This window comes from Equus quagga, chromosome 1 (genome assembly GCF_021613505.1).
Source record: "Equus quagga isolate Etosha38 chromosome 1, UCLA_HA_Equagga_1.0, whole genome shotgun sequence".
Lineage (NCBI taxonomy): Eukaryota > Metazoa > Chordata > Mammalia > Perissodactyla > Equidae > Equus > Equus quagga.
The window spans coordinates 92,764,754-92,779,872 of NC_060267.1; the positions used below are offsets into that span (position 1 = coordinate 92,764,754).

The 15,119-nt window shown below is 53.0% G+C and overlaps 1 protein-coding gene across 11 annotated transcripts in view; it reads right to left on the reverse strand.

Annotated features, from left to right (window-relative positions):
- Window positions 1-11,322: 11,322 nt before the first annotated feature.
- Window positions 11,323-15,119, reverse strand: part of AK8 (adenylate kinase 8) — a 136,328-nt gene continuing 132,531 nt past the window's right edge. For all 11 annotated transcript variants that reach the window (XM_046656090.1, XM_046656111.1, XM_046656073.1 and 8 more), the window contains 2 exons: window positions 12,835-12,915; window positions 11,323-11,658 (listed from right to left, as the gene is read on the reverse strand). In XM_046656090.1, the coding sequence (XP_046512046.1) occupies window positions 11,421-11,658; window positions 12,835-12,915 (319 nt within the window). In that variant the 3' untranslated portion in view covers window positions 11,323-11,420. The remainder of the gene's footprint in view (window positions 11,659-12,834; window positions 12,916-15,119) is intronic.

Genomic DNA, 15,119 nt, shown 5'->3' on the forward strand with positions numbered 1-15,119 from the left:
TAAAAATCACAAAGAGCAAAATGTCGGAGCAAGCCTGATCAAGACAGAGTGTCAGAGTAAGCCTGATAAGAAATCATGAAAAACGGGGCGTCAAAGGAAGCTCGGCAAAATACTGACACAAATTAAACACCCACTGACTGTTTATTAAAACTAGGACGATGTATGACAACTGTGGCTCTAATTACATATCAAGAGAGTTAAAATCCACTACAACCTAGCACCCCCTTGCTGGTTACCTACATGCATTTAGGGTATTTTGTTGTTCAATAACTAAATTAGCTAATTATATATTTACAAATCAATGTGTTCCAATGGGTCTCAATTTCTTCTCTCCTCCCGAAACACTCATCTGCTTTTCATCGCAGTATAATCCAAAGACATTCATCTTCTCATTACACAAAACATGATGCTGGTCTGTTACAAGATGACAGCATCCTAATGGACTTGGTAAACAGGAAGTGGCAAGCACTTGAATGTGGGGCACACAGCAGGGAAGGGCTCCACAGCAGGTGAAGCAAGCTGCCCTGTCACGTGCGCATGTGACCCAGCAGATCCAGTGGAGCTGGACATAGCTGTGTAGGTTAGGAGGCCATGTGGGGTCTCCAACAAGCCCTAAAGAGTTGCAGTACAGACCCCAAGGGTCCTGGAGGAAGGCCACGCCTCTGCCACAGAGCATCACTCACTGTTAAGTAGAGCCCTGCTAGTGCTACTGGGCTCTGGTGCAGACCGCGTGCCTGACAACGGGACGTCCGCCAAGTGACCATACGACCAGAGCTACGCATCATGAGCTAGGTACGATCAGATCTAACAAATCATGAGGTCAGGCCGATGCAGCAAAAACCAGCTGTACAAACAAGATAGTGTTTGCAGGGTCGGCTCTGGACAGGTTCAAAGGACATGAGTAAGTTACAAGAGAAATGGCCTGTGTTCCCATGTCACCTTCTCTGTCCCTTTGGTGCCTCTCCCTCAGCCCACACCTATGGCTTCTTGGGGAATATCTTATGACCAGCTGATGGGGGAGGAAAGAAACTGGCCTGTTTCATGGATGAGCTGGCTCAGCGTGTTGATGTGAACCCAAAATGGCCTGTTGCCACATTACAACCTCACTCGGTGATAATCTCCAGAGACACTGATGAGGGGAAATCCTTGCCGTGGGCTGAGCTTCAAGCAGTACACTTAGTTATTTCCCTTGTTTGGAGAGGGAAATGGGCTGAGGTAAGACTATGCATAGGTTCTTGGGCGGTGGAGAATGGCTGTGGTTGACCCGTCAGGGGCCATGAAGGAAACAGACTGGGCAACTGGAAACAAGAAATTCTGGGGAAGACACGTGTAGCTGCACCTATGGGAATGAGCACAAAGTGAGGGAATCTTTGCATCTCCTGTCCATACCCACCAGAGAGCATCCATCAGAGAGGAGGCACTGAACACCAGCTGGACAGAACAACTCATCCAGCGGAGGCTGGCCAGCTTCTCACACCCCAGCACTTGCACAATGGGGCTGCAAAGTGCAGCTGTGATGGCGGGGTGGAGGGCACTCAGGGCCGACGTCAGGGAGTTTCTCACATCAAGACCCATCCAGCTGCCGCTGCTGTTGAACGTCCAGCATGTCAGGAGCAGAAGCCAGCAGTGAGCTCAGTATGGTGCCACCCTCACGGAGACCAGCCAGCCCGCGATGGTGAGTTGGTTATGTTGCACCCCCTCCACTCTAGGGTGGGCAGCAATTCACGTGGGGGTTATTATGTATTCCGGGTGTAGAATGGGTATTACTCAGCAATAAAAACAAACAAATCAATGACACACCCGTGCCAGTTATTGATTTATTAACTCAGCTCCAGCTTCGCCCTTCAGTACCTGCTCTGCTCTAATGGGCTGGACTCTCCGGCATTTCTCCTTTGCAGTGAGCACGACGTCACACTTTGTCAAGAGAAGGTACTAGAGAGACACTGCAGAAGAAAGGGGGTTCTTGGATCTGGTGGGCTTCCTTCCTTTTCTCCTCCCTCCCACCTTCCTCCTCCTCCTCTTCCTCAGCAGCAACAGCCATGATGCAGAGGACCCTGATGGTGCCTGGTCCAGGCTTTGTGAAGTACCTTCAACCCTGAAAGCAGCTGGCCTGTGGTTCCAGGGTTTGATCGGGCTGGTGGGATGATCAACTCATCTTGGTTTACCCAGGACTGGCCCGGTATTAAACATGAGAATCCTACATCCCAGGAACTCCAACTCTGTCTGTCCCAGGCAAACTGGGACAGTTATGCACGCTATACCCCGGGCTCCTCAAACATAATTAAACAGCTCTTTAAAGGCAGGGAGAGCACAGAGCCCCAGTCCCTGTCTCCTCGATTGATGGGAAGGACCTGGTCACACGGCTAGCGGCACAGCTGGCTGGACTTCCGTTCCAGGCTTCGTGCCCTTTTGCTCCTTTCCTGATTTTCTCCTTAAACAGGCAAAGGAAGCTGGGTGAGAGGGCGGCTCCGGCCAGGCCAGGGGGAATCGCCCTCCCCTTGTGATTCCTTGATGAGAAACCACAGCGTCTGCCACTCGGGGCCCCGCTGAGGAGACTCACTGTGGAGCGAGGGGCGACCCCAGTGCAGCATCTCACAGAGTCCCCCGGGCCACCCAGGGAAGCCCGGGAGCCCAGGCACCCTGCTCGGGCCTGATTCTCTCAGCTCCGCCCCCTGCGGCACTTCAGCTCCGCCTCAGGCTGGGGCGTGTGCACCTGGCGACACTGGACTGTTCCTGAGAGTGGTGCCCAAGGCCAGCTGCACGCATGAAGGCAGGAATCTCTGGGGCGAAAGCGGGGGCTCTTACGATCTGCAGTTTCCCGAGCTCCTGGGGTGACGAGCGCAGTTATCAACTCACCCAAGGCCTCTTAGTGCCGGCCCGGTCACGGCCAGCCACAGCTTCGCTTCACCAGATGAGCCCCTTGTTTTCCAGAGTGATGGCCATCGCCCCCCTGCCCTGGCCCCCCGACATCCCCTCGCCCCCGGCAGTCCATCCAGGTTCCCACTGCTCCACATCCTGCCAATCCTGGGAACCGCCAGACTGGGACCGAGCTGCCAGGCTTGGAGGGTGTGACACCGTCCGCTACAGTATGCATTTCCCTAATCTCTAAGGAGGGTGTTTCCTTCTGTAAAATGCCCGTTTGTCTTCTTCATATTTTTCTCTTCAGTCGTGTGAGTGCTGCTGCCTACACCTCTCTCAAATGTAGTCAACTTTAAATTTTAACATATAACGTCTACAAAGAGGCCACAGACCTTCAGTACACCTTAAGAGTGGAGTGGGACCACTCCCCAGATTGATACAGAGCATTTACAAGACCCGGTGCCCGTCCCCAGGCAACGACCCCCTCAGAGGTAACTTAATTATTTTTGATTTCTATCAACAGTGATTAGTTTTATCTTTTCTTGAGCTTCATATAAATGGAATCACACAATGTGTATCCTTCTGTGTCTGGCTCTGAGACGTCCATATCGAGGCATCTATCAGGAGTTTGTTTTCTTGGGTAATTTCGTGTATGAATATACTGCAGTTGATGGACACTGTGCTGTTTGGGCTAATACAAATAGAACCGCCAGTCACATTCCCACGTACGTCTTCTTGTGCGCCTTGCACCCATTTCTCCATGCGACACCAGGAGAGGAGGTCCAGGTCCCGCGGGAGGCGTGCAAAGCATTAGTAGATGATTGTCTCTCCGTTTCCCAAGTGGCTAAGCCCGTTTCCCTCCCCCAGCACTGCACGGCAGGGCCAGCGGCTCCACCTTCTCCAACACTTTGTGTTGTGGGTCTTGTTAAATGCTGGTGCTGCACGTGCAGGCAGATCTCACTGTGACTCTAATTTGCATTTCTCTGATTACTAATAAGGTCAAGCATTTTTCTTAAAGTTAATTGACCGTTCATGTTTTCCTCTAAGTACCTGCCCGTATCTGTTTCCAGTTTTCCACTTGGCCACTTGCATTTTGGTGACATTGAGGAGTTCTTTACATATTCCGGACGCCAATCCCGTTTCATTAAACGTGTTGCCAATCTTCCTTCCCAGTCTCTCTTTCTACCTGGGAGGACTCTGCGCCGGCTCCCAGGCAGAGTCCTTGTCACCCGGAGCCCTGGGCCACCAGGGGTCAGCAGACACTTCCCAGGTGGCTCTGGCTCCAGCCCTCACCTGTCTCTCTGGATTTATACTTTCTTGTCATTTTTGGTCTCTGTATATTCTCACTTGTTCACGCGAGCTCAGTTGTAATTTTAAGAGGTTTATTTTTCATATTTCATTCAGAATTTTTAGGGCTGTCTTTTAAGAGGGGTCGCCAGGCCATCTAATCTGCCACGTTGCCAGAAATGGACGTCTCCAGGTACTTCGGAAGTTTTACGTTCTAACTACAAGGACCTTCCACAAGACAGTGCAGTGACCCTCCGCATCCAGTCCGCAGTCCCTCCACCACGGGGTCAGCAACGGGGTGTCTCCTAGAAAACACATCTCCGGCCCGCCCCACCCTGCTGATCCAGGATCTCCAGGCATGGAGCCCAGGTGTCTTCATTTTCACAAGCATTCCAGATGATTCTCACATGCTGAACACTGCCCTAGAGAGCACCTCTCCCAGAGGGCTGCTCAGAGACATTCACACAAGTGGCTAGAACATCCACATGTGGGAGGATGGAGCTGGACTGTATCCCCACACCATCCAGAAAAATCAACTCACAGTGGACCATAGACTCAACTGTAAGAGCCAAAATTATGAAACTCTTAGGAGAAAATGTAGGAGTAAATCTTTATGGCTTTGAATTAGGCAAAGTCTTCTTAGATATGACATCAAAACCACAAATGACAAAAGAAAAAAATAGATGAATTGGACTTCATCAAAATTAAAAACTTCATGGGGCTGGCCCCGTGGCTAAGTAGTTAAGTTCGCATGCTCCGCTGCGGCGGCCCAGGGTTTCGGCGGTTTGGATCCTGGGCATGGACGTGACATTGCTCATCAAGCCATGGTGAGGCGGCGTCCCACATGCTACAACTAGAAGGACCCACAACTAAAAATATACAACTATTGGGCCGGCCCCGGTGGTGCAGTGGTTAAGTGGGCACGTTCTGCTTTGGTTGCCCGGGGTTCACTGGTTTGGAACCCCGGTGTGGACATGGCACCACTTGGCAAGCCATGCTGTGGTAGGCGTCCCACATAGAAAGCAGAGGAAGATGGGCATGGATGTTAGCTCAGGGCCAGTCTTCCTCAGCAAAAAGAGGAGGATTGGCAGCAGTTAGCTCTGGGCTAATCTTGCTAAAAAATAAAATAAAATAAAATAAAAAATTAAAAAATATACAACTACGTACTGGAGGTCTTTGGGGAGAAAAAGAAAAAGAAAATCTTTAAAAAAAAACTTCTGTGCTACAAACAATACCATCAAGAAAGTGAAAAGACAACCCACAGAAAGGGAGAAAATATTTGCAAATCACATATCTGATAAATAACTTATATCTAGAATATACTAGAACTCATGACTCAATAATAAAAAGACAAACAACCCAATTTTTAAATGGGCAAAGGATCTGAATAGACATTTCTCAAAGGAAGATATACAAATGGCCAATAAGCACATGAAAAGACGCTCAGTGTCATTAGCCATCGGGGAATGCAAATCAAAACCACAATGAGACACCACTTCACATCCCTAGGATGGCTAGAAAGACAACAATAACAAGCGTTGGCAAGAATATAGAGAAACTGAAGCCTTCACACACTGCTGAAGGAAATGTAAAATGGTGTTGCCCTTTAGAAAACAGGCTGGCAGTTCTTCAAAAGGTTAAACATAGAATTACCATATGGCCCTGCAATTCCACTCCTAGCCATGTACCCAAGAGAAATTAAAACACGTCCACACAAAAACTCGTACACAAGTGTTCATAGCTGCATTACTCATAACCGCCAAAGAACGGAAACAGCCCCCAAATGCCCCTTAACTGATGAACGGATAAACAAAATGAGGTCCATCCAGACAATGGAATATTACTCCTCAATAAAAAGGAATGAAGTGCTGATACACGCTACAGCGTGGACGAACCTCGAAAACACGCCAAATGAAAGAAGACAGTGAAGAAAGGCCGCATATTGTGTGATGCCGTTTATATGAAATGATCTGAACAGGCAAATCCATAGAGACGGAAAGTAAATTAGCAGTTGCTAGAGGCTACACATGGGAGGAATGGCGGGTGACTGCTAACAGGCACAGGGGTGTTCTTTGGGGGAATAAAATGTCCTAAAATTAGTTAGTGGGAATGGTTGCACAACTATGTGAATATACTAAAAACCATTAAATTGTACACTTTAAATGGGTGAATTCTATGATATGTGAAATCTGTCTTAACAGGATTGTGATATATATGTATTTTTTTCAAGTGGCTATAAAGTTCATTTTCATGCATCTCCCTCCACCACATGTGATGTGAATGTCTGCCTTCCAGTTCTTGTGGCTTTGTAGAGAGCATAAGGTTACCGTCGCAGATGAGGTCCCACCGCCTGCAAACGTCCAGGCACCGCCTCCCTGTGAACCCGAGATGGCAGGTTCAGCCCACGGCACCTCCCACCTGGGCCTGAGCACACTCCACATTTTTTGTTCTTCCTCTCCACATGGAGGTCAGTGGAATGTCCTGCTGTTTCTGAGAATAACCAAGCTTGTCCGCTGGCTCTTGACATGTAAATTAGACATCAGTGTCCTTATTCTGGCCTCTGGGCCCCAGCTCAGTTGGAGAAGATTTGCAAAGGAAATATGAGCTTGACAGGAAAAACTGGACTTCACTTGGGCATCACTAAAAACCAGTTATAGTCAAGTCGAAGTGACGGCTGCGAACCTTGAGCTCAGCCTTCTTGCCCCGGGGAAGGAATGAGCAGACTGGCAGGTCAGGACAGTTGCATCGCTTAACGACAGGAACACATTCTGAGATCGTCACAGTGTGAACATCGCAGAGCGTACCTACACAAACCTAGATGGTACAGCCTGCTACCACGGTTGTGCGTGCATCCAGCGTTGACCGAAACATTGTTACATGGCGTGTGACTATAGCTTGTTTGATGTCCCTGGACTGCTGGTGAAAAAATTAGGAAATTGTTTTGCTAAAGAAAAGTGCCATATGTGACAGCATGGATGAAACTTGAGGACATTATGCTAAGTGAAATAAGCCAGTCACAGAAGGACAAACACTGCATGATTTCACTAATATGAAGTATCTGAAATAGCCAAACTCCCAGCAGCAGGGAGTAGGATGGCGGGCGCCAGGTTGGGAGGAGGGAGGAGCTCACGCAGATGAATGAAGTCTAGAGATCTGCTGAGCGGCCACGAGCCTGTAGCTGACAATGCGGTACCTACATGGAGAAATTTGTTGAGAGGGTGGATCTCCTGTTCAGTGATCCTACCACAATAAAAAAAGAGAAGGTTACAGGGCAGTATGTCCAACACCATCCCACTGGCGTCACACCCACCCATCTTTCCAGCCATCATCCATCCATCCATTCATTCACCCCGAACTTTTAACTCTGGCTATCTCTAGTGAAGGACAATCAAGGGTTTTATTGTGGCGAGGACTGGAGTTTCACTTTCTATGTGATGCGCCTCTGTTGTATTGTTTGAGTTTTTTAATAAGTAACATTTTAATAATAAAAATATTTATAATACAGTTATATTTCTATTTTTATAAATGGAAGCGTGTTCCATGGTCAACGGTCACTTTTTTTCATGCCTCTGAACGCTCATATGTGCCTCAAAACTCAGCTCCCAAGTTGCCTTCCCCTGGGGGTCGCCCATGAGTCCTGGTCTCATTTAAATTCCCACCGGCCTGCTCCCGTGGCGCCTGGGCACACCTCTAGACTGGTCCTCCCCACACCACGGTGCCTGTGAACGCTGTCTGACACCCTAGGCAAAAAAAAGGGAGCATGCTGGGAGGGTTAGTGTGCTCATGGGAGCCTAGGGCAGAGACGGGTCTCAGCAACCATCAGAAATCACATGATCTCTCTCTCTCTCAGCTTCCTGTCATCATCTCTGTGAAACAGAAGCTTCATAAGGGCAGAAATGTCCTTTTTTTTCCTCTGCTATATTCCCAGCGTTGGCACATAGTAGGCCTTCAATACACACTTGTTGAGAGATGAGGTGGCCTGTGCCTGCTGCTCTCTGTTCTCTCCAGATGGACTTTGTTGCTGTGCTGTGCTGCCAGATGGGCCGGACAGACCCCAGATATCCTCTCCACTGCCCTCAGTTCTCTTCCAAATTCCCGGGAGAGAGAAGCGATGGGCCCAGCTCTGCGTGACCAGCAGGTGTAACCCGGTGTTCTCAGCGGCAGCCAGGCGTGGGTCCCACAGCAGAAGCACCTGAGGAGGCTGTGGGGTGGGGGCGGGCAGCATCGTCTGGGTTTCCCTCCGCGGGGCCGGCGGGGGTGGGGTGGGGAGGTGGTACACACGCAGGCATGAGCCGGGGAGAAGCGCTGGGAGCCGAGGCAGGGGGAAGAGTTTGCGTGACAGCTTATGATAAAAGGGGTTGAAAATGAACCAAGGAGCCCCCCTAACGAGGACACACCGGCAGCGGTTGGTTCTCCTGCGCGTTCCCATTCATCGGACCTCGGTCAACTTCAAGCACAGCAGCTGATCCGGAAATTACCACGACGTCTGCCCTCCAGCCACAGGCCTGGGCCTCTCCGGACCGGGAAGGCCCCGACCACCGCACCGCGGCTGGAAGCGGATGCTAACGAACCGCAGCCAGGCCGCCCAGTTAGGCCGCGCGCCGGAGCTGCGGGCTGCGATGCGAGGGGCCCGGCTCCCGCCGCAGCCTCCGAGCCCGGAGCCGGGGAGCTCTGCGGCGCGAAGCGGAGGGAGGGGCTGCGCGTGGCGGGCGAGATGAAGGCCGTTGCTCGTCGTTTCCGGGGGAGCGATCGACACCAGCAGCAGCGTGTAGGGCCACCCCCGGCGGGGCGCCCCGGCCGCCGTGCACCCGAGGGGCGCGCCCCGACCGCGCCGAGCGCATCTCAATGAAGCCCGCGCTGTGCCCGAGGCGACGGCGGCGCCGGAGCCCAACCGACACCGGCGCCACTAACCAGGATGCAGGGGCGGCGCGCGAGCGCCGGCGACATTCGTTCACGTGGAGCCCTTCTGCCGGGCCAGCCCGCCTGGGGCCCCACGAGCCCGGATGCCCTCTGCAACCCCGACGGCGACAGCAGGAAAGCAGGTGGCCTCACCGTTCATCACCTGGAGGTCAGGAACTGGCTAGCGCTGACGTGGATTCTGACCCCCGCTGCCACTCGCAGCCTTGGGCAAATTATTTAACTCCTCTGAGCCCCAATTTCCTCACTTAGAAATAAAAACAGCACTGAGCTCAGGGGCGTTGTGAAAAGATGATGATGACGGCTACTTTTACTGAGCAGGCACTGTGTGCCGGGCCGTTTTCAGCCTTTTTATCATCCCACAATACTTTGTTAGTATTGCCTGGGAGGCAATGACTAATTTTGCTCTCATTTTACAAGGATCCAGAGAAGTTAAGTAACTTGCCCAACGTCACACAGCAGCATGGGGACCCAGTCTGCTTGGTTCCACAGCCCATGCTGTGACAGGGACATCACCTGCCTCACAGAGCAGGCACGGGGGGGGGGGGGCGAGGGGGGGGGGGCCGCAGGTGGATGAAGAGGAAGGCTAATGGTGATCCAGAGAGCAGGTGATCCACAAAGTAAGCATTACTAGGTGAACGAAATAAATGAATGTTTTATGACGTCTTTGGCTAAAGATTTACATCCAAATGGTGTTTCACTACAGTTCTGTAACGTGAGACCACACTCTCTGGTACCCAGAATGACAGGCAGAGGGAGAGAGTGGGAGTAAGGGAAGTGGTCCCTAAGCCAGGCTGGGGCTGGCCACCCTCCCAGCTTACTGCCCTTTCCAAGCTGAGGGTGCTGGGTACAAGCAGGCGGCGTGTCATCACAAAGCATGGAGCATTTGCAACCTGGCCATATGGCCTACAACTGGGACCCCTCCTGGAGCCTCCCGGGCCAGAGGAGGCTTAATGGGCAGGAGCCCATTGTCAGCGGGCTTTCAGGGTACATACCCTTTTCCCTATGGGGGTTGGGAAGAGGTGGGACCTGGGCAGGGGCGGCCCCTGATGGAGGTGAGGAGGTGGTACCCAGTGCCTGAGCAGGGCAAGGAGAGGGGGTTGCGGGCTGAGCTGCCTCCCAGAGGGCAAGGTGCAGAGGCTGAGTCATCACTCCAGAGAGAGGAGCCAGCCCTGTGAAGCCCGGCTGGGGCAGGCAGGGGGCTCCACCAGTGACTGGGGCAGAAGCAGAGGACAGGCCCGGAGGCGTGGGTCATGCATGCCAGTGCTGGCTGGCACAGTCACTGGCTACCATGGCTGGAGGGACTCTGGGTCGCCCCAAGCCAGAAGGGGCTTTAACCATCAGGCCCAGAGTCTTCGAGCTTCCCAGAGCCCTGAGGCTGGAACCCCCGTCTCAGGCTCAGGCTGGCCTGGTCGACAGCGGCCCTGCAGGCAGAGCACTGGCTTCAGGGCTAGCCATGGATCTAGTCACTTACCCTCTGCAGCTTCAGTGTCCTCTCCTGTCAATGGGGCATCACGCAAGTACGCTCCTGACAAGGGAAAAGGAAACAATGGGAGGAAGGGCAGGGCCCATGGAAGCGGGTCAAGAGCTCCTCTCACCTAAGACGGCACTGTCTTGCCCCTCTGGCGTCCACTCCTCGTGCTGTGGGCTATTTCAGTGGGGCCTGAAAGCAGGCCTTCCAGGGGGTTCTAGGCGAGTCTCAAGAAATAGCTAAGTGTGTCTAGAACTATGCTGTCAACATGGCAGCCACTGGCCACAGGTGGCTATTTATATTTAAATTAGTGAAAATTAAATAAAATTTAAAAGCCATCTCCTCAGTTGCAGTAGCCCCGCTCCAAGTGCTCAAGAGCCGCCTGCAGCTGGCGGCCGCAGTGCTGGACAGCACAGAGGGCAGCCAGCACTCCGGGGGTCTCCTGCGCGGCACTGCTCCGGACACAAGAGCTTTTTTAAAACCACATTTCTCGAGAGCTGCCTGTGTGCCAGGCCCTGTGCTGAGAGCCTTGCCTGTACCACCCCCTCGGATCCCGCAGCAAGCCCGTGAGGCGGGGACTGTTAGCACCCCCGCTTTGGTTGTGAGAAAAGAGAGGCTCCGAGGGTTTGGTGACTCGTCCAGGGCCGCACTGCACGTTGGTGCTGGAGCCGAGACTCATGCCAGGTCTGACCCGGCCTGCTTCACTGCCTCCCGGGCTTCGCCTGTCCTGTGTTCCCAGACTACAGAAGAAGGCCGTCTTCCAGGCACCTCACCTCCAGAACACACGAGACTGCCCCAGCATTCTTTATTGGCCTGGCTGAGGCTCCAGAAGGTTGGGGTGGGGGTTGACTTTGTTTCCCTGGGGGATGCTCCCGGCTCTGAGCCCTCATGGGACTTTCTGGGGCAGAGGATTGATGATCCCGCTCTCTATGTACTCGAAGACCGTGTAGGGGTCCTGGTCCCCGTTAATAGTGAGGGCCTGCCCATAGAACTCCTCCAGCTCCGCGGCATTCCTGTAGAACAGGTCCATTTTGAGCTTAACATGCTCTTCGGCATCCTTTGGGTTCTGCAGGAGACGGTCCTGGATTTCCGTGGTTGGGGGTGGCTTGTACATGAGGTGGTACCTACGAGAGAGGAGGGGAAGCAGGTGACCCGTGGTCCAGCCCAGAGGGCAGGGGAGAAAGGGGCCTCTGTCCTCCTGTTGACCAAGTTGGTCACGAGCACCACCACCATGAGACATTTACTGTGCACCAGCTGTGTACGCACCCTCAGCTGGGTCCGGGGGCTATAGAAAGACCCAAAACATGGTCCCTGCCCAGGGGAGAGGGATACAGACCAATAATAGGAGGACAGAATAGAAAGATACATTGTGTCAATTCCTTTCCTTCATTCCCATCCTTTCTTCTTGCTTCCTAACAACATTTCTGAGGCATCTGCTATGCGTCTGGCAGGACACCTGCTATTGACGATGCAGCGGTCAGCAAGGCAGACGCTGACTCTGTTTATGGAGCTTACAGTCAGATGGGGCTTTATCACAACAAACGTGAGCAGGGATGACAGGAAGTGCCACAGACAGTCATTGTTGGGGGAGACCACAGGGGCAGGGTCATCATGCTTGACAAGGGTCAGCAAGAGACGTCCCCCAGGAGCAAGGATGCGAGAGGAGGCCCATAGTTTAGAAGAAGCCTGGTGTTTCCTTCCTGCCCCTCCCTGCTCCACTCCTGAGTCGCTACCAAGAAACACAGCCTGGTTACCAGGGAGGACGGAAGCTTCCACCGCTTCGTGACTGTGGGAACTTTAAACCATGTTTCAACACAAACACAGTGATTGCACTTGGTCAGACTGGAAAGTAAAACCAGAATTTCCCCCTCGTAACTGTGGGAAGGCTCACAGGTGAGCTGGTTCCCATGGGGATGTGTTTGTACAGCAACCACGCCTGGGACGCACTGCAGTGAGGGCAAAGGCCCAGTGAGGGGCGCAGGTGACACCTGCCCAGGGCACCATTTCACATGCTGGGTCAGAGCTGTTACCCAGACAGAGTGGGTGAACATTCCGCCAATTTCTGTAGAGCCCTGGACATTAATTTCCTGGCTACTCGTCCAGGCAGAGGATCGACAGACGCTGCCAGAGGAGCTGGCTGGATGAACCCCCTTTCTAGAGTTTCTGTCAGTAGTCACCAGTGGCACCCCTGGAGCCATCCTGCTGTGGCATCGGTCAGCCAGACTGAGAGAGGAGGCTCCCTAGCGGGGCCTGGCTCCTGGCGCCCTCAGATGGCCAGCCACCGGGAGCCTGGCACAAACCTTTCTCCCGTGATGGGATCGGTTCTTCTCAGGGTCAGCCGCTCAAGGACAGAATCGAATGGCACATTCAGGAAGAAGACCCTGCAGGGAAAGAATCAGCCCACGGTCAGCCCATGGTCAGCACACAGTCAGCCCACTGTCAGCCCACAGTCAGCCCACGGTCAGCCCACAGTCAGCCCACGGTCAGCTGGAGAGAATTGCAGGCTAGATTCTCGTCCCTGAGACCAGGTGGGCATCATGTCACGCACGCACGTGGGGGGAGCCTTGGGAGCCGTCTCTCAGGGGTCCCGGGGTACCAAACTCTTGGTGGTCCCCGGGGGATAGATGCAGGTGGGGCTCCTGCCGTGGAAGCTCTCTGCAGCCCTGATTCAGGGACAGCTCCCAGCCCCCATCACTGCTGGGGTGGGACTCCCTGGGGTCATTCTTCCGGTGAGCTGTGGGGGAGCAGAGCCCGTCCTTGTGGGCGGACAGCGTGTTCTCTGGAGTCACGTGGACTTGGGTTAGAATCTCACTTCCACCATGAACCTGCTGTGTGACCTCGGACCGTGAACACAACCTCTCTTGGACTCAGTTTCCTCAACTGTGAAATGGGCTAAGAGTCGCCCAGTGTTGAAGATTACGAGACAGAGTATGTGGCGAGCTCCATGCAGGGCGTGTGCATACCCGGAGCTCGAACCCAGCAGCTAGTGCCACGCTTTAGTCACTGCCACTACTGGACACCCTCCCCGAGGGTTTGGGCTCCCCGACTGCCCCACGCCCTCCCTGGAGAGGTAGGGCTGGTCGTCCTCAGCTCCCTCACAGAGGAGCCCAGACCCAAGGGAGCAGGACCCTCCAAGGTCAACGGCCCAAATCAGAGCCCAGTGGGAAAGCCCCGGCGTCCACCTCCGATAACGGCCAGAGGGCCTAGGAATATGTCTCCTGCACCCCAGTGTAGATGGTTTCATCCCCCTGTTTTGGCACTGGAACCCTGTATTTATATAAAACCTGAGGAGAGAGCTTCTCAATCGGGGGTGATTTTGCCCCGAGAAGACATTTGGCAATATATGGGGACATCTGGGTTGTTGCAACTGGGGCAGAGGCCAGGAATGCTGCTAAACATCCCACAGTGTGTCGGAGTGTAGGACAGCCCCCACCACACAGACTTACCTGCCCCAATGTCAGCAGTGCCAGGGTTGGGACAAACAGGACAGGCGAGAGGTGCTGTCGCCCTGGCTGGGAGAGGTAGGCTGGGGGCCGGGGCCCAAGTGTTCGTGGCTCCTGCCCACGGATCTAATCCAGGCCCTGTCTTCTAGCGTTAAAACATCTCAGTTTGCTTTTAAAAAGTAACTTCTGGAATATTCCATTGCTCACTTACTGTTTACTCATTTGTCCTTTAATTAATTCATACATACATTTATTGAGTGCCTGCTGTATGCCAGGCACTGTAGTAAGCTCGCATGTGTACCAGCCCAATGTATGGAACTGAGACATGACATTTAATAGAGTTGTCATTGTTGACATCAGGGTTCGATGACTCATATGTGCAACTTCCAGTGGGGACATCAGTGAGAACAAACAGCCCCTGTACACCCAAAGCCTTGCTCATTTCACTTTCAAGTAAACTCAGGCAAGAAGCACATCTAAGTTAACAATAAAAACACACGTAAACAAGATTCCCACCTTAGCTCTCAGGGTGGGAGTCTTTTTAGGACGGCAGCTCTGGCTCCTCCAACTTAGTGAACAAGAGAAGCCCCTCACTGTCATCCTGGGAGTTCACCAGACATGTTGATCGGGCTCCCAAGACACCAAGCTTTGATGGGACACTGGTCCTCATCATAGCTGGACTAACCTTTTAGGCCCAGGTGTCACCTCCTAGGCCCAGAGCAATGACCAGCCCCAACTAGTGTCCTGACACCCATGAATAAATGTGAAGGCCTGAATACTGAATTAGTCACACACAGTTCTAGTGTTCTATTTAAACTCTCTCTGCCTACTGCCTGATTTTTTTTTCATCCCAGCCAAAAGACTCCACTAACTGGCAGAGTTGAGAATGATGCTAAATTCCAGGTTTGGAAGGGATCTTAGACATGTTTCCCTAATTCTCAGCGACCAATTGCACCAGAATCCCCTGGGGAGCCTGTGATGCAGGATACTGACACCCCTGGCCCAGAGCCCAGAGCGTCTCGTTCAGCAGGTAAGGGAGGGAGCCCAGTCTTCCCCTAGCGACTGGAATCGGTGGCCTTGGGGAACACCTGGCCCAGGGGTTCTGAACCAGGCCCCCCTGCAGGTCCTGGGTCCTCTGGAAT